Below are 23,313 nucleotides of genomic sequence, written 5' to 3' on the forward strand. Positions count from 1 at the left end.
CTTTCCTCACCATTCCTCTTTTATTCCCCCTACAGGGGAAATGAGCTCATGTTTTGCGGTCTACGCAGGCACATGTTGCGGTGCGCTTGATAACACGAAGATGAGTTAAGTTTAACAACATGGTCACAGGAGGGTAAAATGACAAAGTAGTGTGTCCCTGTGCACACCCGCTTACAGCTCTGGCCTAATGACATAATGGATGTAATCAAAGTGGCTCGAAACATTCATCTTGACAAAAGAAAAAAAAACATTAGGGTGTTATGCTTGCAATTCAAAGTAAAAAAAATAACAGCAAAACGACTTGTATCTTGAAAAACTTGGCTCCCATGTATCTCAAGGCACCTATCAGTCATATCAGTGTCTACGTAAGCGAATCAAAGAAACCTGTTGCTAGCCTTCGAAACGCATCTGCTGCTGCAAAAAGGACGAAGAGATATTTTTCGTGGCAGGTTCATATTTTCCTTTTATTCGAAAATGAAATACTGCCGCCCCGGGCGCTGTAAATCAATACATTGATGAGAGAATTTAGGACATCACAAATTATTTAAGTGAGCATCATAAAGCTGGACCTCGCAAATGGGAGTTTGGAATATGCCTGGAGGCCATAAAACTGTCATTATGTGAAAAATAAACCTAACATTGGAGAAAACATCACAGGATAGTGAATTGTCTTTACTCTCAGTAAAACAGCAACAAGAGCAAATTCCTTACATACAATCAACCCAAAAATACTAATTGAGCAGAGTACAGTAATAGTACTTTTTTTTCAATTTCTTAGTATTTCGCAAGTTACTTCCTATTTTTCGTATTTATGTTCATGTGTTCATCTGCTTTTGACTTGGAACTCCTCAGGGAAATTGGTTTGATTGTATTAAATTATTATCATATTATATATATTTTTTTTTGAAAAGTTGGCTCCAATTACAAGGTCACATGTATCTACCTGTGTGTCACACGTGGAAACATTCATACATAAATTGCACCTTTGAGCTGCCAATCAAGGAACGACGCCAGAGAGAAGCGAGCTCACCTGTTTAAACACATTTATTATGTCAGCAGTGCATATGCAGCATTTAGTAGTTGACGTTCAAATCAAACAATGTACCATCAAATATTTGGGGTGTAGAAATTGTAGCCCTTCCAATAAATGTTGAATAACCGACGCGCCATGATAAAAAAAAAAAATGATATGGAACCAAGAATGTGTTAAAAAAAATGCAGCCACATTTAAGTGGTTAAGAACATGTCTCATTTTCAAAAGGTACAACTAAAAGCATCTAACCGCATGAAGCTAAGGTATCGGCCCAAATGGGAGATCACATGACTACTTTCAATGCCATGAGAAAATATCAGTCAGCCATCCAGGAATTGTGAATTTTTTGCTTCCTGTGTGAATTACGAGCACTTGGGGTAGTGCCAGAGGTGTTTCAGATTCCCTTCTGGTTGATATGTCCTTAATATTTCATACAGCAGTCGATGTTTGGCTTCCTATTAGAGTCTTGTGGGGCATTGCCCCTGTTGTTCCAAATTGTATTAACAATTCAATTAAAGTTGGGTTTTTAGCAAGCCCGTTTGCGTTAGGGGCACTGTTCGAAGTGCCCCAGCAGCTGAAGACGATGCTGCAGTGTTCTTTTTTTTCCTGAAATGGATTTTATATTTCATACAGAAGAGTCAGTCAATTTCAGACTAATTTTTTTTTGGAAACATTTCCTTAGCGCACTTCCTGTTTTTGAAGTGAGATGATATCTTCTCCCATTGAACTTCAGGGCAGAAATGACTGTGCCCCACAAATTCAGAATATCAAAAAATGTGTGGTCTAACAAAAACAGTTTGATCGATTCCATTGATGTTTAACGTAGCAATTAATTAGAGACGAGTTTCCAACAATTTTGTAAATCACAACAGTTTCGTTACAATGAACTAACCAAAACATTCCTTCGTTTGCATGTTAGCGCGCCGGCACGTGAGCGGCCAAACTGGCATGTCTCGTCTCACCGCGGCAAGCAAATACGCAGAGAAGAGTGGAAGACAGATATCCTGTTTGCGTCCCTGTGGCCTCCAGACGAGACATGTTGTGATGACAAAGGGGGACAGGGAAAATAAACAAAATGGAAGCCGCATGTTAGCTTTGGCGACACTTTCGCTCCGTCAGAATGTGACGCTTTTAAACAACACTGTGAGCTGTTATGAGAAACACACCGCAAACCCATGCGATGCTCACGACGAGCACCTCTTTCCAACTAAAACAGGTTAAAATCTCTGTCGTCTTAGTTTTTGTTAAACAACGATACCAAACAAAATGTCCGACTTCCTGTGCATTTGACTGCATAGATTCTTCAATGATGTATCACGATATCACGGCCAAGCTAAAGATTATGGGAAGAAGCTCGGCTTGTCTCATCCATTACGAGGAAGAGAAATGACAACGAGTTAGACAAGTTTAGTAACATCACACTCGAACTGAGTATTTACGTGTATGGTATGAACAGACTATATGTCACGGGTAGTAGAAAGTGTGTGCTGGAATATCTGGTAAAGCAATTGCATTGCCAGAATAACACAAATGAAGACTACTATAAGAAAGGAATCTCTTTCAATAGGGTCCTCATAATAGGGCACAAAATTGTGCTGACCAGAAGATCAGAAGTTTTTAGAAGCGGCATCGGCTATGCCAAAATAGAGGTTTGTTTCCAAGATAGGTCTCTCATTTGAAAGTCTCAATGTCCATCTTGTCAACCAAAACGGGTCCACTTGCCAAGGGTCAACAGCAACAACTATGACAACATGTCCAGGACCAAGAACCAAAGGAATGGATCGGGTGTAAGGGATTTCAAGTTTCGTTAGCGGAGGCATGTGACGCCAGCATCTTCCACATGGCCGCAGTTAGTTTTGCCCCAACCAGAGAACTTGCACTCATGGATAGCGGCCTCAGAGCCGTCGCACGCTACATCGTCCATCCAGATTAGACCGCTGCCTAAACGGGAACAGAGCGATGAAGAAAACACATTGAGGCTAACGAATAGAGAAATATTTTGGTGTAATTTGGGGATTTCCCAATATTTAAGTATGTATTAATTAACTTGGTACAGAATCAGCGTCCACGTCTGTGTGTTTGCGACTTTTGTTTTGTTTTTTCCTTACCTTGTCCGAAGCGTCCCGTCCTGTGGACCTCGGCGGCCCCTCGGTATCCCAACATCCTGCACACTACGTCGCCATCCTTCTTGTCCCACACATCATCGCACACCGTCCCCCAGCGCCGCTCGTGGAAGACCTCCACACGGCCCTCGTGGGGACCCGACCCATTCACCAGTCGTACCAGGGTGTCTTCCACTGAGAGGACAAAAGATGAAATGTGTCAGTACTGGGGGAATTCCCCATGTGCGGGACATTTGTGTACGACAAGCAATTGTTAAACGAAATGTGGCTCGGTTTCAACCTTACACATCAAACAAACTGCATTCATTTTATTTTTTTTACTTTTACAAAAGGACTTTGATGTAATAATAAATACGATTCATCTGAGTCTGGTCTTAATCTGGTGGACCTGACAACCGAAATCAAAACATTCACGTTGCTGCATCTGTAAATGTTCACTCATAAGTCATATAATCAGTAGTGAAGGAGAACATTAAATGAAAATGTACATATTAGCTTAATCCCTTGGAAGAACTCCAACATGGCCTCAATCCAAAAACCAAAAGACAAAAACAGGAAACTGGAAAATACTCGCAGCTTAGCTTGTCAAAGACAAGCTCTGACAATGATCCAAATTGAAAGTACTGTTCAAACTTCCATATATATAGGCTTTGTGCCGCTGAAATTCAAATCCCCCAAAAAAGGCTAAAAGCTAACATCGATATGCTAATCTTCTCGCTCTGAAATAATTCGGCTAGTAATAACTTCCCCAAAATAATTAGGCTAGGTTAGTCTTAACTTTACCGTGTTATCATTGTCTTCCATTCATCTTTTTATGCATGTTGTGTATGTCACGCGTGCGGGCTAGCAAAATGCCAAAGGTGCGAACCATGCCCCACACTTCCTGTGTGACACAAAAATCCATCGTCACTTTACAAGAACATTTAGATGATGGAGAAAAATGTGTACCATTGCATCACTGATTCTATTTTTTTTATTTTATTTTTTGTTCCAGAGTACTGGATATCATTCCTAACATTAGCCTCTGATGTGTTTGAAGTCTTAATGCAAAGCAGAGCTACAAGCACAAAAGCGACAGTAGATCCGTTTGACTGAGGAGGTGTGTGTGTATATGTGTTTCAAGAGTGTAAAATATTCAGTTCATAAATTCACCACTTAGTTGAGAATGACAAAATAGCATGGGACGCATTTCCAAAGGCTTCCATTCAAGTCATACGAAGGAATTATTTTGCAATTTTGTTGCTGACTATTTGCATTTGCTGAACTTCTCACACATTCGATCACAAAAAAAAAAAAGTCATGGATTTAAAGGACTACGATTGATCCTCACCCGTTTTTTCTCCTCTGTCACCCTTGTCTCCTTTCATCCCTCGTTCTCCTCGTTCCCCTGTTGACACAACACAAGAGGACATTGGAAGGCATCATCTTGTTTTCGGCAGAATTCTATTTCCCCCCCCCCCCCCCCCGCGACTTCCATATTGTTTGACTGGTGAAACATCACAGTTCACAGGGTTTCACTATGTGGATATTTGAAGCATCTGGGGTGCAGTATATTTCCTGGAAACCCTGAATTTGGGTCTAAATTAAACGGTCAGGGGCCACCAGCCTGCCTCGAGGGAAACAAAGTGTGAAACGGCTGTAAATGAAATGTCCTCCTGTTTGTGGTTTCTGCCTCCATTGGCAGCTTGAAAAGCAAAGCATCTCGCTTGCTTACAAAACAGAGACTTGTGATCCAAAAAAACCGCGGGGCTGACCTTCAAATCTGTCGGGGGTGCCATTTGTTGCTCGTTTTCACCCGAGCGGTCTGTGTTTTTTGTTTTTTTTTCTTTAGACAAGTGGGCTTTAATTTGGTTTTATTTTTACCTTTGGGACTATTGCCACACATGCCATGTGGTATTGCGCAACCCACAGCTTGACATACACACCCTGGATGTCCGGTGGGTGTCACTTTTTGGTGCACCTATCTTTGCCTTTCACCCACCTTTTGGACCGACGGGTCCGATATCTCCCTTTTCTCCTTGACTGCCATCGTCACCACTGGATCCTTTGATACCGCGAAGTCCCTGGATGCCCTTTTCTCCAGAAAATCCTGAAAGAGACATAAACACATACATATATAGTCAAGGTGAGTTCTTTTTTTTTGTGTTTGTTTGTTTTTGTAACAAAATGTGGATAAAGTGAAGTGCTGAGAAGACTTCCCACAAGATTTCAGGGAATTATTGTTCTTTTGTGCAATCTGAGGTCATGGAGGTGAAAGAGGACCTGGGCCTCCAAGCGTAGGTTCTAAAATGTTTTTACTCGACTGGAAAAACCAAACAAAATGATCATGAAAACATGGCAAATGAATATTTGCCTCCACGTGCATCAACAGTGCAATTGGAGTCAGCAAGCTTCCTTACACCTGCATTTTCCCTTGGGGTAGTCCGTTGGCATGACTGTTTTAGAGTGCCTCATTGTCAGCTGTGAGTGCTCGCAAACCATGATGAGAAAGGCACAAGGAGGTAAAAAGAATTGAAGAACACGGAACACAGTCAGAGTTGTGGACCAGAGGTTTCATGTTGGTGTGGCCACTTTGGAGTGCCTCGTTGTGGTGCCATGGAAAAGCCCTATGCCAACCTGAGGCTTGAAGCATATATCCTGCTCAAACTATTCTTCATCAATTTTTTTTATGGTGGCCGTGGTTTGAGCGCATTTAGCGGCCACGCCCACAGGACATTTAAAGAATTAAAATTGTTCTATATCGTTTGGGTACTTGTCTAATTGCCCTGTAACGTGTGCATACTTTTTCAATTAAAACAACAGAAATCCCGGCTTGGCCATTGTGTTCTTCCAAGTCGATCTTCATGGACCATTTGTTTTGCTCTGGGAACAGAACAAGGAACTTCCCCCCAAACTGTTCCCACAAAACTTGGACGCGCATAACCGTTCAACATGTTCTTGCAAATTGAACTGGTCCATTCCCAGCTTTCCCTGCGCGCCACCATGACATCATTGATGGACGACATGTCCGCATACACGCTCCAAAACTTACCCCCGGCCAAAAAAGTGGAGGAAAACAGCGATATCTTTGCCCCAACACACCTCCCCGCCCTTCTACTGCCAATAAAATTTCCCCACTGTAATGAGTGTGAGTGTGTGTGTGCATGTGTTTACAGTAAGCACACTAGAGCTGCTCTGAGCTAACACGCTAATGAGGAACACATGTATGCTCTCGTGTTGTGACTGCTCCTCAGCAACGAGTCACAGACGTCTATCGGCATTAATAGACTCGGTGGACTCGATTTGTTTTGGCTCAGGTTGAGAGCACGAAACGGATTATGAACCAATTGCGAAAAATCCATAGCGCTCTTGCAGAGACCTAAAAATCGAAAATTGAATTTAATGGAAACGGCATTGGTTTGTTCCCGCCTTCATTTTTTTTTCTTTTGCTTCGTGTCAATAAATATTGTGCTGCTGCTTAAGTGCGCCTTGGCCAAGTACAAGACATCCATCCTTCCATTATAAGACGTACTGATATACGTTGCGACATTTGCAGCTCCTCGGTGCTTGAAGTCATGCGACTCTGCCGACAAATGAGCTTTCACATGTTTCCTTCATGGTGGGATTACCTCCAACGAGACAAAGATGGATGACTGGTCATTTCACGCGCTCACACCCTGAAGTCCTAAATCGTGTTTTTTTCCACCGTGTAATTGTGTGCGCTGGCGTCACCTTTACCGTAAGACAGCGTGACGACGCCAGCTGAGCAGCTGTGTTGTGCTTAAAGAGCGGCGGGGACTTTGATGCCACTCCAGTCTCAATCCTCTGGTGTGAAAACACACTTGAAGGTCAACTTGGGTTTTTCGCGAGCGCTTCTCAGCTTTCTTTGAAAAGTCAGCCCCAAAAGGCAGTTTACTTGGGCGCGCTGCACGCCAGCGTGCTGCAATGGTAACACTGCAACCCCGTATCAGGTTTTGAGATTCCACGGCGAAGAAACTAAGACTGTATTATTTTTATTGGACCACAAAAACATGGTGCGATTGTCAAGGATGAAGCGTATAGTTGCACCCGGAGTCAGTTTTCCTTCTTGGAAAACTCAGACTTCAGTGTCCGTTTACTTGGGCCTGCTGCATGCTGGAATGGTAAAACCACAACCCTGTCTTGGGTTTTGAGGCTCCCCATACATGATATTTTATTATTTTTATTGAACTACAAAATCATAGTGCGGTTGTCAAGGAAGATTAGAGAGGAAATTCTAAACAAAGGTATAATTAAGTATGATTGCAAAACACAATAAATTAGATTCTGAAAATTTGACATGGGTTCTTCAAAGATGAGCGTGGACCCGTTCTTTAGTCTAAAACTGAGTTTGAGAATCCTCCGTCTAGAGGTTTGAAGTGGAAGAAAATTTTCCATATTTTGGGTGCATTTTTTTCCCCATGTTTTACACACAGCAAAACATCTGCAGATGGATTGCATCAAAGCACAGTTTATGGAGGGAGGAAGTCCAAAAACGTTTCATGGTTTTGCTGGCGGATTCGACAACATGGGGGCTTGTAAATTTTGAACCTGATTATAAGTTTTTGATTTTGTTCAGTTTTTTTTTTGTGTGTGTGTGTGTTTTCCATTTTAAGAACAGAAAGAGAGCCACAAGGAATCAAAACAAACCTTCAATACGACACAGCATAACGAGTTCCTGGACTGTTTATATTTTGAGTGGTTAGACTTTGTTTTTCCACATTAGTCGGCTGTACTCACCTCTTAAACCGGTTAATCCAGGGGCGCCGGTGTGCCCCAGTGGCCCAGTGTCACCCTTCTCTCCTTTTGGTCCTGGAGGTCCTGCAAAATGACGATGACAAATATCTGTGAATGACCTGATGAAGACATGAATTCATTTGGATGTGAATCATGTACAAAACGGTCAGACACTTTATTAGGGACACCGGCGACCTGTAATTCTTCCCTTATTAATTTAATAATGCCACAATTGTCTTTTCTCGCATTGTGGCTGGAAGACATTTGGTTGCCTAGCACAGTGACAGTCGCACCCAAGAGTTATTCCACATAAGTCTGCAAGTTGACATGCGAGAAGCTCACGAGTCACTAAGAAAATATCTCCTGGCACTGGACAGCTCCTCCACCCAGAAATGAGATTTACGAGGAAGGGTCCTATTAAGTGTTTTTAATGTATGACAAAGCAGGAGAATGTTCACGTACAAAACATCCTGTTTAAAAACCCCGGCAAGTCAATTCTGAGATTTGTTTCAAAATACATCGCACATGTTTGAAGATAATTGCTGAAAACATGCACACAAAAAAAATATATATATATATATATATATAAAGGAGTAAATGGTGCCTCAATGTCTACTGTGAGTGCATGCATATCTTGGAGAGAAGGCACAAGCAAGAGAGAAAAAAAAAAGTCTGGCTTGATAGCCAGCGTGTGAACCAGGGCTTTGAGCTGTGCGAGTGGCCTCTTTAGAGCGCCTCGTTATTGGCCGTGAATCCATGAACGCCAAGGAGAGAATGCGGAAAAGCGAAGGGGAAAAGAAAAAAAAATATGACTTGGCAGTCAGCATGTAGACCTGGGCTTTGTGTTTTTAATGGCAAGTTTAGAGCGCCTCATTGTTGCAACGTGGAAAAGCACATAACGAGTTATGCAAATACTTTACCAAGACAATTAGTGGCTAAATTGAGAGCATTTAACAAGGACAGCTACTCAAGCTACATCTGACCTTCTATGAAGCTGATGTTTTTCAGAGCCAAGGAGCGCTCCCAGTCTCTGACACGCAGGTCCTCGGTGAGGGTGTTCAAGAGTTCCATTTCGTTTCTAAGTTGCGCCTCCGTGTGGAAGTGGGTCACCCACAGACTGGATGTGTCCTCTGTGATGTTGCTGATCTGAATCTACAGGGAAAAAAAACGATTGTAACGAGTCAGAGACATCAACTAAAAATTTAGATTGCGGTAAAATGCAGGCTCATCAGTCAAAAGTGAAGGAAAGAAGTAAAACCGTTTTTATTTTATATAGCACCTTTCACACAGCACTCAGATGCAGAGAGCATTCCACTCAACCGTTTAGGCAACAAGCTACCATGTTTAGTTTTCACACTACAATGCTAGTTTCAACTATGTTAGCATTAAGCTACCATGTTTAGTCTTCATCCTACAATGCTAGTTTCAACTATGTTAGCATTAAGCTACCATGTTTAGTCTTTATACTACAATGCTAGTTTCAACTATGTTAGCATTAAGCTAGCGGTCCTTTGCTAGGCTAATGAGAATGGCAGTGTTGAAAGTACTTCAAATGAACATTTATGGTTATAAAAGAACGCTGTGCCTCAACGTGTGTGGATTTGATTTCACAGTAAGCAAAAAATAAAAATAATAAATTACAAAGAAGGGCAAATAGGTTGAGGCCCTCAATGATGTCACCCTTTTTGTCCTCTGATTGGCTGGTCAGAGCCAAATTTGTAACAGCCAACTTTGAGCAGCAAAAAAAAAAATCTGTAGCGATCTTGAACAAGCTTCTCTGGTGAATATGATGAATTTTATTTCAACTGTTCATGTTGTCAATTTCTGAGCTAAATATTGACCGTGAATGCATGGCCTGCCGCTGATTTTTGGTGCGCTCGTACCTGCAGATCGTGTATTTTCAAATGGTGAATATTGATGTCATTGCTGACGGTGTGATTGACAGCTCCCACCGTCCAGTTGACCTCCTCCAGCTTGTCCCTTAGCCCGGTCACCTGATCAGAAGTCTCCCTGTAGAAACACACACTGTCGTTAGCGTGTGTGGCGACGTCACGGTCGCCATACTAAGATAAATTGTCTAACATGAGCAGCAGGTTATGGTCGTGGAGCCAGGTGGAGGTGCGCGCCACCTCGGCAATCAGACCAGTCAGGTTCCTGCCGGTGGAGCTGCTAAACGATGACAGCCGTTCATCCAGATGCACCAGGTAGCCTTCGGACTGCAGGGAGTGAGCTTGCATGGTTCTCAGTTCCACCTCAAGGCCCTGGGAGCATCCAAAAGGAAAAAATGAGGTTCTGGAGAGCTCCCTTGAGAACATTTCTGTCATTCAAACCATGTCATCTAAATTGGGGTTGTACCGAAGTATCTCCAGAAACAAGGATATGGACAAGACGTCACACAAAAGAAAAGAAAAAAAAGTACCTTGATGAGAATCTCTAGCTTCTGCAGCCAGTCGCTGTGGTTCTGGAAGAGATTCTCCAGCTTCCAGATGTTCTCCAAGAAGTCAGCCCGATCGGAAGTCTCGCCCAGCGTCTGCTGGAGCAGCCGGGAATTCTCCGACATGTGTGTGACGTTCTCCATCAGCACCTGCTGCCGCTGCGACCATGCCTGGGAGCGAGACACTGCAAGGGGGGGAACGAAACACGGCGCAGTTGTTGTTAAACATCTCTCAGCAACGGCGTGAAAGTCCCTAAATTCAAGGGAATCCGTCAGCATCGATCACTCAGCTGGGATCACGACGGTTGCACGTAATGGAAAGCAGATGTCGCGCTCGATCAACAGCGATCGGATTTGATTGCGAATTTCCACCTAAAGCTCTAGGAAACTTCTAGGTGCTTGTAGTTCCTGGAACTGAAACGGTTCAATCAGATGTATGTTCGGCGCAGATTTCTGTACTTTTCAAAATTACACTACAAGGTCTTTTTTTGAAACGGAGAAATTATCCTGAGCTAAAAATAGAAAATAGACAATAATCCCCGCCCCCAATTATCCACACAATGATACTCTAAAAGCTGCTAGGCTAAGATTTAGTTCCAGGGACTTGATATTCACAATTTCCTTGAAATTTAGATAAATTCCGACAACATTTATACAATGATTTGACATAAATTCATACCAGGGTAAACATTCTCGAAAGAGTCTTGATACTTGGAATTAAAAGGCTCCAACCAGGTATGTCAGACCATGTCTCAAAGGTTCCTGGACCTCTAGAAATTACTGCACGACCACTTGGCACATAGGTACCAGAACTCAATTTCGACAGTAGTCCCAACACAAAAAGTTCCAGACTGAATTTCCTGTGATGCAAATGCGTATTTTCATTTGTTCAAGCCTGGAAAATATGGTCTTGATGTTGAATTTGGCTTGGGGGTTTTAATCCACTTTCAACACTTTCAGGAGGAAAATAATCAACATGTTGATGTTCCATCCCTGTTTCAAAAGGCTTTCAATGCAGCTATTCGGAGGAACCTCCTAAAAAGCAGGAAAAACGGCTTCCTGCGTGTTGATTTAGCTGCAACCACCCCAATTTGCGCAACGATTAACCTTTCTTGTCTTGTGCTTGGCTGCGGCCTCTTAAATCGTTCCATTGACGACATGCAGCATGGCAACTATTTCCTCCCGCGCAAAGATTTATAAGATGTCGGCATGACATCGTCTATGCAAAAAAACAAGTTATTAAAAGGACAGGGAGTTGTCGAGGAGGCGGGGCGTGCGGGGCGGCTTCCCCCTTGGGGTCCTAAAGCACTCAAAAGAAGGGGGCGGGGAGGATGCAGAGGACCTCCACAAGAGAACAAATGAATTGCAGTTCATTATGCGTGTTAAGTTTACTCCAAATGACCCCAGACTGGGACGGCTAATTGCTAAATGATGGTCTGTCTGTGTTGCAACACATACAAACACACACACAGAAGCACACACACGCATACAGGCACACACGCTCATGCTAATACACTGCCATATGTACAGTACATTAAAGTCCCTGCAATGTAAAAATAAGAGATCCTTGAAATGATTAAAAAGATTCCTACGCCGACACGATTACAGGTTTGAGCCACAAAAAATGTCTGCTTAAAAACTGGAATAAATTCTAATGCACCATCGCCGTGTTCTTCCGCAACGTGACAACGAGCCACTCGAAAGCGGCCCCTCCAACTTGAAGCCCCCATCCGCATTTCATGTCGGATTTAAAGAAGAAAAATAATAATGACCACAATTTTTCGACTGCTCTCCATGATGCGAGTATACTCGCTGCTGACAACGAGGCACTCTAAAACGGTAAGGATAGCGGCCTATCCGAATGCAAGGTGCGTTCTCAGGGTGTACCCGTAGCTGGCTAGCTTACTGCAACATAGTTCTCAGTGGTTGCATGTCAATCCATTCACTGAACAAGGACAGCTGCTGCTCCAGCGCGTCATTTTTTGGCTTCGGGATTCTTGTGATTGACGGCCGTGCGTGTTTTCACCTCCTACGTCACATTTCAACGGCAAAATTGCAGAAGCAACTGGATCGGTCACAGCCTGTCAACATTTCAGCTTCAATGATGCATTTGGGATCAAAAATTTTGAGATTAAAAAAACCAAAACATTGCCCAGCACGTCAATGTTTGGAATCTTATTGCCCTTGGAAACATCAACAGTTCTGTGTTGGAGTTGACCTCAAAATGTAAAAAACATTCAGGGATTATTGAATCCTGAAGCCCTTCCTACATGTCGCATTCAAACAAACGCCCTCCAGAGCAACTGTGCCGGATCAGCGTCCATGGTGACTAAGCACTGACTTCAACTCCCTCACAGTTTTGCGTTTATTTCATTCCATCTCAGTGTACGTCTCCCAATTTGAGGTATAGGTACAACAGGACGCAAATAACCTCAGGAAAATGTAAAACACCACATTTGGGCTGAGAATAGCATCGGTGCCGTGGTGTTGTAACCCTTTAAAAATTTGGAGAAAACTGATGGAAGGATTTAAAAAAATAAGAATACTAATTATATGCATATATTCTTTATCCTCCGAGACGAATACTAACATTACATCAGCTTATTTATAAGCTGTGACCACCCCAAAATCGGTATTATGTTTCCTCTGGGTGGCTCAAAGCACCACTGTATTGTTAATTAAAAAAAGCTTTTATGAAGAATTAACTTCATAAAATGTCCTACGGGGGAAAATATGTTTGTTTTAGGGTACATTTTGGCATCTGCTGTTTTAAAACACACACCATCTGATTGAAATCACATGACTGCTTTTACTTACTTACATGCTCTGACATTCCACTTTGTTACCGACCATAATCTCACAGACATGTGAAAAGGGTGTCACGCTTTCTGTCCCTGCGCTGTGTTGTATTATTCCATTGCATTGGTGGCATATTTTGGCTTGAAACTATTTTTAGCATGAAACCACAAGTCAACGAACAGAGCAAACAGCTTTGTGCTGCTTTGATAGCGTAGTGAACAGCACAGCTTGCTTCGATTAACATGAAGCGCAGCTTGGCGCGGGTACTAAGGCATGACCGCAACACCAGCAACCGGCAGGTAAACTGCAGCATGTGTGGCAGTTTTGCACGTAGCGTGGCTGTGCAAGTGCAATTCGTTTGGTATCACCAAACAAGGCCTTCAACCAAGGCTTCAATAATTGAATGGTGGCCAACTGTTGAATTGAATTGAACTTTATCCTGATGCAGTTTAATGTTTGAGCTTCAAAAAGATATCCGCTTAAACCCTCTGGTTGGTGGAATATCCAGTACCTAACCAAGTCTTTTCTACACCGCAACAACGAGGCACTCTAGACCAGGCATGATACTTCAAAGTCCCCCTCCACTCTCTGGTCGGAGGTTCCCTCCAATTTTTTTTAATCCTCCTTCCTGCTCTTAGACCATCGTCTCCGAGTGTGCGCGCACTCACAGCAGACAATAAGGCACTCTAAAGAGGCCACATCAGCACAAAGTTCCAGTGTTTGTTTTTTTCATTTTTTTTAAATCTCCCATGTTTTTACTGCCCTTGCACCCCTGCCTTTCTCAATACAATGTGCATTCGCGTGCGTGCCTATGTGTGTGTAACTTCCACTTATGTAGCACTCCCACTGCGGAACCTTTGGACGTTCTCCAGACGGTTTTGTTGAGCGGAGAACTCGGCGCACATGACTGGAGGTTTTATATTCTCAGAGTCAATTTAAAACTGCGTGTGCACTTCATGGAGTGTTTGTTCAGATTTGTCTATTTAGTGTGTTCCACTTTGTTTGGGAAACATTTTTTTCCCCCCAATGGAAATCACGAAAATATCAATTTCAGGGTCATGCTGTTGCAGTGATGAAACCTTGATTCACTGCACATGCAATGTTGCAATGTTGTCACGTCGTTTTTATTTGACTTGATATGGTAAAAGAAATATCACTAATGGATTACGTTGTCGTGAATTAAATGATAGGAAACGTCACCAGCCACCCACAGCATAGTCAGCACTCAGGCCAATCCTGATAAAAAAACAACTACAGAAATGAATCATGACACAACTATTACAAGGCGGTTAATCGTGAAAAGACCGAGGCCAAACTTTGGCAACGCCTGCTTTCATCGCATGTTTCGCGACTATGCGTGCGCACGTTTCACATCCAGTGTTCCCCATCAAAGTGTGAAAGTAATGAGGTATCTTTTTGTCTTTTTGATCATTTCTTTTCAACGCGACAGTGTCACGTTTGCCCTCACATCTGGTTCACATCGCGACCCGCCTTGTGTCTTCGTCCGTTCGGTTTTTGGACTTCAAAAGTGGCTCGCGTTTGCACAAAGATGCGTCACATGTGCAGCGTGTATGTGGGCACACGTGTCGGCTCGTGAAATTGGTACAACGCAGATGCCTTCGCGCATGAAAGTCACTCGAGAGCAGATGTCTAATTGGAGCAATTTTCCTCCTTTCCAAGCAAAATCAGCAAACGCCTGACTGTCAGATGTCTCAAAAAGATCACCCTGGGTGATTATCCTGCGGTTTGGTACACATATACCCATAAACTAGCCTAATTTGAACATTTTTCCTCCCTTCCGATTAAAGTTCCAATTGTCTAATGTCTCAAAAAAGATGGTCTTGAGTGATTATCATGTGGTGTGAGGTACACACTTTGATAATCTGGCCTAATTTCAGCAAAGTCAGCAAAGACCCAGTTGTACAACATCTCTGAAAGCTGTTCCTGCAGTTTTCTTGCGGTTTGGGGTGACTCAAAGTAATTTTATAACTTTTCGATTAAAGTCAACCAAGGCCTGATTGTCAAAATCCTTTAAAAGATTATCCTAAGCGATCATCATATGGTGTGGGATACACAAATATCGAAAATCGTCTCCCTCCCACCGCCCACGCCGATCAAATACAGTGAATGACGAATTGTCGGATGTCTCAAAAAGATGATCCTGAATGATTATCCTGTGGTGTGGAGTAAAAAGCCATTACTCGCCGTTTCCAGCCTGTGCTGTCCAAATGACCATAAATGGGCGTACGCTATGCTGGTCTAATAAATGTCGAACTGATCATCTCACAACAGGGAGTAAAGTATGCTTGGCTGTTTTATTTGTTGGACTGCAGACATTTAGTGTTGTTCTTTTTTGTCCAAATTGACTTGTGATATGTTACATGATTTCCTATGGGGAGGAAGGAGTGCATTTGGATGCACTTTAGTGGTGTCACTGTACATTCCTACTGCCTTTTGATTATCATAACGCTGAGGGTTAGTGTCACGAGCGAGCCAGATGTCGGCCTTCGACGTAAAGACAAATCTATTTGTTGGGGTCGAGATTCTTAATCAAAGCTCACTGCTATCTGGCATGCCTGCCTGCTTGCCATCATCACAAGCACCACGCTTATCTCTAAAAATGACATGTTGAGAAGGGGCCAATTTCAGGGCAGTGTGGGTGGGGGTGTGAGTAATGAGTCAAGTGAGAATTCAATCCAAAACCAAACAAGAGTTGGGGGGGGGGGGGTGTACTGCCAAACAGACATGGGCATTTTTTTACATGAGCATGGATGTAGAGGGGGCCCACTGGGAGCGGTGCTGGAGCCACTTGGCACACAAAAAGCCGCTTTGATTGCTTGTTCTTCAGGCAGCTCATTTAAAGGTCCTAAATAAGAAAATACTTTCTCTCACACACACACGCACACACACGCACACACACACACACCGTCCGTAATGTCTCCGTCGTCTTGTCTTCCCTCGTATCCTAACAACATTGACATTTGGAAGGAGGCCCCCCGCTCAAGGTGAAAAGCCATAAAGTCACACTCGCACACACACAAAATCTGGCTACGGGGCAGAGAAGGCACCCAGCCAGGGTTTTTCCAAGGGGGTGGGGGGGTCACCCTAATTAACATACAGAATCATAATGTACACAAAGCGGGAGTGATATGAAGGAACATTTACACCGCAAGAGGGGACAAAAGGATTTGCCCACAAAATTTCCCTGAGGATCTCCGCGTAAAATGATGTCGCACCGATGTATGGATAGTGGACTGTTGATGTACAAAGTCATACACATGAGCATCGACATAAGTCTTGGGACACCAACAGCCGGCAGTGAGGGGGGCGAGGATGGCTGATGGAAAAATAGTGAGCTGCAGATGTAGCTCTGAGGAACACCACTGAAATTGATGCCTTATGTAAGGATGGATAGATTTTTGAGGGTTAGTGTGTGAAAAAATGCATATACTACATACACTTGGAGGACATGGAAATAAGTAATAACACCCCTCGTGTAAGAAGTGAGGAAAACAAGGAGGGTTGCGACAAAAACAATGGACCTCAAACATTTCCCTGTGTAACACCGCTCAAAATGATTTCTCACTGAAGGATGGATGCAGTGTTGTGCAAAATTATGACATACAGGAGACAAGAATATAAGTATTGGGACACCTACAGTAGGAAGTGGGGAGCATGAAGGGATTGATCGAAAAGTAAAGGACCTCAAACATTTCCTTAAGGAACTCAATTCAAAATGAGTGTTGCGTACAATTTTGCATACATTATGTCCACTTAATGGGACTCATAAAGGAGGTGAAAATGTTATCTAGAACTTACATCATAGCGTGGTGGGTGGCGGAGGAGGTTTACATTCCAAAACTTGGCCCCACTTTTGAAGAGCAACCTTCGCTCTCATCATTGTTAGCATGTCATATTTCACTGGACGTGACTTGTTTATCCTACGTGTGTTCTCCACGCTAACATGCGGCACACGGCTACAGTCACACGGAAATGAGTTTCACATCACGCATCCCTACTCCCTCCCCCCCACCCATTCCAGTCACACGCCTCGAATGTGCGCATGAGTGTGTCCTTCATTGCGAGGCAGAATCATGTTCTGAGGTCATGTGCACAGAAACTAGAGATGGACATGAAACTATTTCCATGTGCAAACTTATTCATCACAGACATATGCAAAAAAAAAAAAAAAAAAAAAAAAGAAAACGAAATCCAAGCCTCCTCTGGGAGCGCAAGGCTAATGCGAAATTGTAGAAAACCATAATATATCCCACCGTGCGTATATGTTTATGATGTATTATGTAGCATAACAGCATGACGTCTCCCGATATTAAACTCTTCACGTTTCCAGAGGCTGATTCTTGGTGATCTGACATATTGTCACTTCTCTATATAAAAATCGCATTTCCACATGTATTTGTCACTTATGGATTGATTTCCACATGTCTTTAGATATGTTGTTTTATTATTTTATTTATTTGACTTTGTTTGCAGCAAGACTCTAAATACAGCTCAATACATAGTATTATATTGAATAATTTCAAAATAATTTAACAAATTGAACAAAGGCATTTTTCATTTGAAAACGTATTTCATTTCAAATATTTTACAATACTTTATCTGAAATACATGCAGTACATAATTTGAAAAAGATTTGAATTACCGTAATTAAGCCACATTTAATTTAAAAAAATAATCATTTAAAATATAAAATGTAACTATATATCATTTATTAATTAAGCCACATTTTCATTTAAAAAATAAATCATTAAAAAAATAAAATGTAACATCTCATTTCATTTAAAACATGATGAAATTTCAATTAATACAGAATACATTACTTACATTGTAACTAATTTGAAAAAGCAATATGAGTAAAATGACTTCACGATACGTCATTGTAATTTTAACGAATTAAATTCTGAGTTTTAAAGAGGAAGCTCTATTTAAATTTGAAGTAACTGAAAACAATTATTCAAAGTAATACAAACTTTGCTTGATAACTTGAGGTCATTAAAAAAAAAATACACAATTTAAAATCTGAACTAATCCAAAATATACAAATGTAATTTTAAGCATTTTAAAATGGGTATACAAACTTTTAATGCACCTTTTTAAAAATAAAGGCCAGCTAGGTTACCCTAGGCTTATTATCTCGTTGGTGTTTCGCCGTCAAAGCATAAAAGCTAAGGTGTTTTTAAATTTGGAACAACAAGAAGGAAAAGTGGCTATACCTGCCAGGCACAGTCCGAAGATGGTGAGCAGCACGAGTACGTAGAGAGACACGATGGCGTACTTTATGGCCGCCAAAGAGGTGAACTGAGCGCAACACTGACCCTGTTTCCTGCGCCGTTTTCCAGAACCTGATCGTGGAGAGCCAAAACAACAATCAATCCAAAGCGTTTAGTGCCAATGGCTAACAGCAAACAGTCAACACAATGAGACATTTGGCTTCCATAACGCGACACATTGAAAGTTTGCTTTGGAAGTCGGCCCGTCCGTGTCTGCGGTCAAGAATGCTTTACAGATTAAAAACATCAGATTACTTTCTTCTGGGAACAAATTTGACAAAGGTTGGGGCCATGTGTTCAATAAAAATGATATGTGATCATTTTGCATGTTGTACATACATCCACCTGAAGGCCAAATGTTATTAAAGACATAATAAACACGTCTTCTAAATTTGACACACCACAGAGAAGAGTGTTGTTAACTAGCTTGGCCGAATTTTTATGATTAAAAGTATATAAATCCCACACCTCTCAAACCCTGTGGGGCTGCACACACATACAGAATGTAAGAGCTCAACTACGAATGAACTACATGGTCCATCTGTTCGTTAAAAAAAATTAAATGTGGCCCCTGAAGACTAAAGTTTGCCCACCTCTTATCATTTGCCATGTGACGTCGCAACAGTAAAAATCTTACAGTGGACGCGACCTCACAGCAGCATGAATCTATTTGAACCGTGACCGACACACATGCACACGCGCATACACACTTCCCTCATATGATCAAGAACACACTCAAGCGGAGCAAGACAAACACAGCTGTTGCAGAAATGTGAGTGTGCGTGCGTGCGCATACGCACGCATGCACACCACGTGGTTGGAATGTAAAGAGGAGCTAAAGTGTCAAGCTCAGCAGGTCGAGAAGAAGACACGACAACTTGGCATCATGCAAACATAAGCAGGAAGTTCACTTTTAAGGCAGAAGTAGCTTTACTTCCTCCTAATGTAAACGCTTGCAGGTTAATGGAGGGTAGTTTAGTTTAGCATACGGGTTTTACACCACCTCACATATTGTTGCAGTATCGTTTCCTATCCTACTAATCTTAAGATAAGGTAGTTGTGTCGTATATGTGATTGATTGGGAACAGGAAATTGAATTCATCACTGATAGAGCTAAGCTAAACGTCCAGCTTGCGTTTGTATGCTAAACCAAGCTACCCACATCGTGCTGAAAGAGATGGATGTTAAATGTTCCCCGGCTGTTGTATGCAATGATGACATAGTCTTTCATACTGACAGCTGTTTTCATGTTTTTTTTGTACCACAAAAGAAAGAACTTTAACTTCTTAATGACAGCTATAGCCCTAAGCAAAGGCCCCCACTGCTTTTGTATGCTAAGCTAAGGTTGAGGCTAAGCCACATTATAGGCAGACTGAGAAATGGCCGCCATCTATGTGAAATTTTCTAAAAAAACAAACAACAACAACAACAAAAAACAAGGAATCAACACTTCAGAAGTCGATAAAATACTTGCTGTTGTAATGGTTTGTGTAGCCCAGGAAGCAAGTTCAGTGTGCCAACAGCTGATGTAGCTAAGCCAACTGCTTCCTTGGCTTCTCATGCTAACTCGCTGTTCATGTTCTATTAGGTCCTCTGCTACTATGCTAGGCTAAGCTAGCCACTTCATCCTGAGAGTTGTTTTTGTCTCAGCCACCATTCTGCTCGAGTTGTGATACGGCAGTAGCGTGTGGCACAAATCAAAAAGTTAAGGTGTTTATGACTGACAGAACAAATTTTAGGACAAGCTAAGCTAACGTGATACCGTCTTAGCCTCAATTAACCCAGAAAAACGTTTACGCTCAGAGGAAGCAAAGCAACTTCTGCATTAAACTGCACTTTGCCAGGGTTCATTTTCTTGCAAACTTCCTGTTTACTCAATCTTTTTTTTTTTCACTGTGTGGGGTTTTTTTCTTTTCAAAAGACAAAAACATTTAAGGGTTCTCCTCTTCCTCCTTACCTTCATCGCACAGGTTGAGCTTGGACAAGTTTTGTCCCTCAAAGGCGTCTTCGTACATGGACACGTTTTCCCGTTCCTCGTACGTACTCAAGTACATGGCCTTGTTCTCCATCTCCTGGCTGGGATGCAAACACACACACACACACAAAGTCATATAGAATATGGACAAAGATGTTCCAAGCAAAACAAAATCAAGGAGGTCCAAGTGGAGATGGGTCGGATTTCTGTGCTTAACCTGGTCCTTACATTCCATTTCTTTGCCTTCGAGAAATACATCTCTGGGAATTACGGAATGCATATTATATGTATTTTGAAGAAGTTTACTTCACGGGCAAAGACGAACTTTGTGAGCGCTTCAGAGGCGGTGAATGCCAAGGCGTACTAGATCTCATGAACATTTAGTTAGATTTGTTTAAAAAATAAAAAAGCAATTTTTTAAAACAAAATTGTCTCGACAACACTGTTCACTTAGCGACCAACATTTGGGTGACCTCTCAAACATGAGTACACTCATTAATAAGTCTCAAGAACATGTTGGCCATTTCCAGGAGTCCTTCAAAGACAGAAAGGATTTTATTTGATGGCTAACATATTTGGACTGAGATGGGTGATGCCAAATAGGGACATTTTTGTGATTTTGCATGCGCATGGAGAAGTTTTATGATTCCTCATAGACAAGCACAGTTTAAAAGACAGTTTTACTTAAAAACATGGAATGTTTGAAAATCTTTCCCCGAAGCCAGTTTCACTTTAGCACCATGAAATTTGCTGAACAGGTCAGTCATGAATCAGCCCACCATAAAATCTCCAGAAGCTTTGCTCAAAAGGTCGCAGCATGCCTGCCGTTTTGCTGTCATTTTAGGGTCATTGTTACGATTTGCTTCACAATCTGAGCGACCTCAGGAAACAAAAACGAAGGTGGCAATTGCATGGGCAAAAATTCCCAGGAGGCCGCATTGGATTTGGCGCAGGGAGAAATGTACAGGGGTCGACAAAGCACTCAGTCCTGACTTTCTCATTAAGGCAAGCAGAAAGACAGTTGAACTGAAACTATTAAGGCTGCTAGGAGATACGTCCCCTGAACCCCCACCCTCCCCTCCCACACACACACGCACACACAGACACACACACACAAGTCCCTGCATGAGTGCTTGCATTCCCCGTGTATCTGTGTGCAAGTGCGGTAAAGGATAGTGGGAAAGCAAAGAATCACTCCTATATGGAACATTGTGCTGTCTCATGTTTGACAATTAAGTATGAATCATCATGAAATACTGAGGTTTTTTTTTTATTATTATTATAAGAACAGAAACAGCACAATCCTCTACAAAACAAAACGTTCCAAGCTGTAGTACCATGCAAGAAATGAAACTAATTGTAGTACCATGCAAGAACGCTATTAAGTTTTTAATGACCCAAAAGACAGAAGGAGTGGTCTAAATTATATAACTACATGTTTTGTTTTGGGGGGGTTTTGGGCCACATTTTCACGATGCGTCAAATTTTCAGGTGATTTTGTTGTGATTTTCATGAGAACGCTAGTTTTCCAATCACGGGTCAGCTTGTGAATGTCACACGACCAAACAGGTGAGCCGTGATTGGGTGTTACCCGAGTCATGAGCAACTGTGATGTCATTATCAGCTGAGAGCAAGTGTATTTTTTTTTATTTTGGAGATGGGGAATTATAAACATGTTTCCTCAATGACATGGGATCCCCAGATGCTTGCGGTTTGGCACTTGCAGATTCACCAACTTGTTTCCAAAAAAACAAACAAAAAATTTTTTTTGTGGAGAGGGGGAGGCAGACAACTCCAGTTTCTCATGAAGATTTTAGCAAAATTGAAGCTTAATATGTTTTGGTGAGAATTTTTGGGGTTTACAACACCCCCCCCCCCACCCCCCCCCCCCCCCCCCCACACACACATTTTTTTCCAAAGCATTTTAATGAGGGCCAATTATTTTCCTTATTCTCAGGCCAGCACATATTTTGTCGATATTTGAAATGTCGTTTTTTTGTGTTAGATCTGTTTAGGAGGTGCAATGTGCCCCACGATGTGAAAACTTGCCCAGTTATTCTGCTGACATCTTCGGCCACTTTATTAGGTACACCTGCGCAAGAAGAGTGTGGACAATTCTGATTGATCAAGGAGTATTTCATGAGTGAGGCTCAAAAGTTGTTTCTCATATGTTGACTCAACTTGACGGGCAGCTGTACCTAATGTAGTGGCCCAAATTGAAAAACTTTATTCACTCACCTCATCAGCTGTCATCTGGGGGACGGAGAAAGCCTAAAAATAAGGGGCACAGCTCCAAGCTCTCATCCTCCGCCCCGCAGGACCACAAACCCAAAGTCGCAGCTCCACAAGTACACGCCGTGGAAGGACGCACCGTGCACGGCCTCTCCTCCTCCCGCTGCAACAACAGACGGTCGGACTATAGCGGGGGAATAAGTGCAACCTCCACAAAAACCACCACCGCGGTCCACGTGATCCAAAGTCAAGCAAAGTCCAGCTGGTGTTCTTCACGGGAGGACAGACTCCATCCTGGGCTGTGTGATTGCGCCATCTAGTGATCATCTGTAGCATTTGCATGGCATTTCCGTACGTTTTAATTTGATCGATTTTTAAAATATATTTTAACCTGTATTATCTATTTTTTAAAATGTTTATATTTTTAAATCAGAACTAAGTATGCGAATCTTAATATTTAAGAAGTTAAATATAGATTCCGGCTCTAATTGAGAGTCATCAATTTGGGACAACCCCAATCTCCTGCACAAGCGAAAAGTTTCACATTGATTTGAATTCATTTTAAGAGTTTCAAAGTATCATTTAACCTCAGGTTTGGATTGAAAAGTAGGGTTTCAAATTCGGTTTAGGTTTTCAAATTAGGGCAGGTGTGTCCAAAGTCGGTCCTCAAGGGCCGCTGTCCTGCCTGTTTT

The 23,313-nt window shown here is 42.2% G+C and overlaps 1 protein-coding gene across 1 annotated transcript; it reads right to left on the reverse strand.

Annotated features, from left to right (window-relative positions):
* Positions 1-1,029: 1,029 nt before the first annotated feature.
* On the reverse strand, positions 1,030-22,850 carry LOC147185723 (scavenger receptor class A member 5-like). The gene is made up of 12 exons (XM_086104526.1): positions 22,628-22,850; positions 20,372-20,490; positions 18,358-18,486; positions 10,310-10,509; positions 9,973-10,151; positions 9,774-9,900; positions 8,874-9,042; positions 7,894-7,974; positions 5,138-5,245; positions 4,487-4,543; positions 3,142-3,330; positions 1,030-2,974 (listed from the first exon to the last, which is right to left on the reverse strand). The coding sequence occupies exons 1-12, from the start codon at positions 22,630-22,632 to the stop codon at positions 2,841-2,843; spliced, it is 1,497 nt and encodes a 498-aa protein (XP_085960652.1). The 5' UTR covers positions 22,633-22,850; the 3' UTR covers positions 1,030-2,840.
* Positions 22,851-23,313: the final 463 nt, after the last annotated feature.

Source organism: Hippocampus guttulatus, chromosome 23 (assembly GCF_054856545.1).
Source record: "Hippocampus guttulatus isolate MCC_2025c chromosome 23, RoL_Hgut_1.0, whole genome shotgun sequence".
Lineage (NCBI taxonomy): Eukaryota > Metazoa > Chordata > Actinopteri > Syngnathiformes > Syngnathidae > Hippocampus > Hippocampus guttulatus.

Excerpts from the sequence above, each read along its gene's own strand:
- LOC147185723 (XM_086104526.1), bottom strand. Across the intron at positions 5,246-7,893 it reads TGGATTAACCGGTTTAAGAG|GATTTTCTGGAGAAAAGGGC; the intron begins GTGAGTACAGCC and ends TGTCTCTTTCAG. Across the intron at positions 3,331-4,486 it reads TGACAGAGGAGAAAAAACGG|TGGAAGACACCCTGGTACGA; the intron begins GTGAGGATCAAT and ends TTGTCCTCTCAG.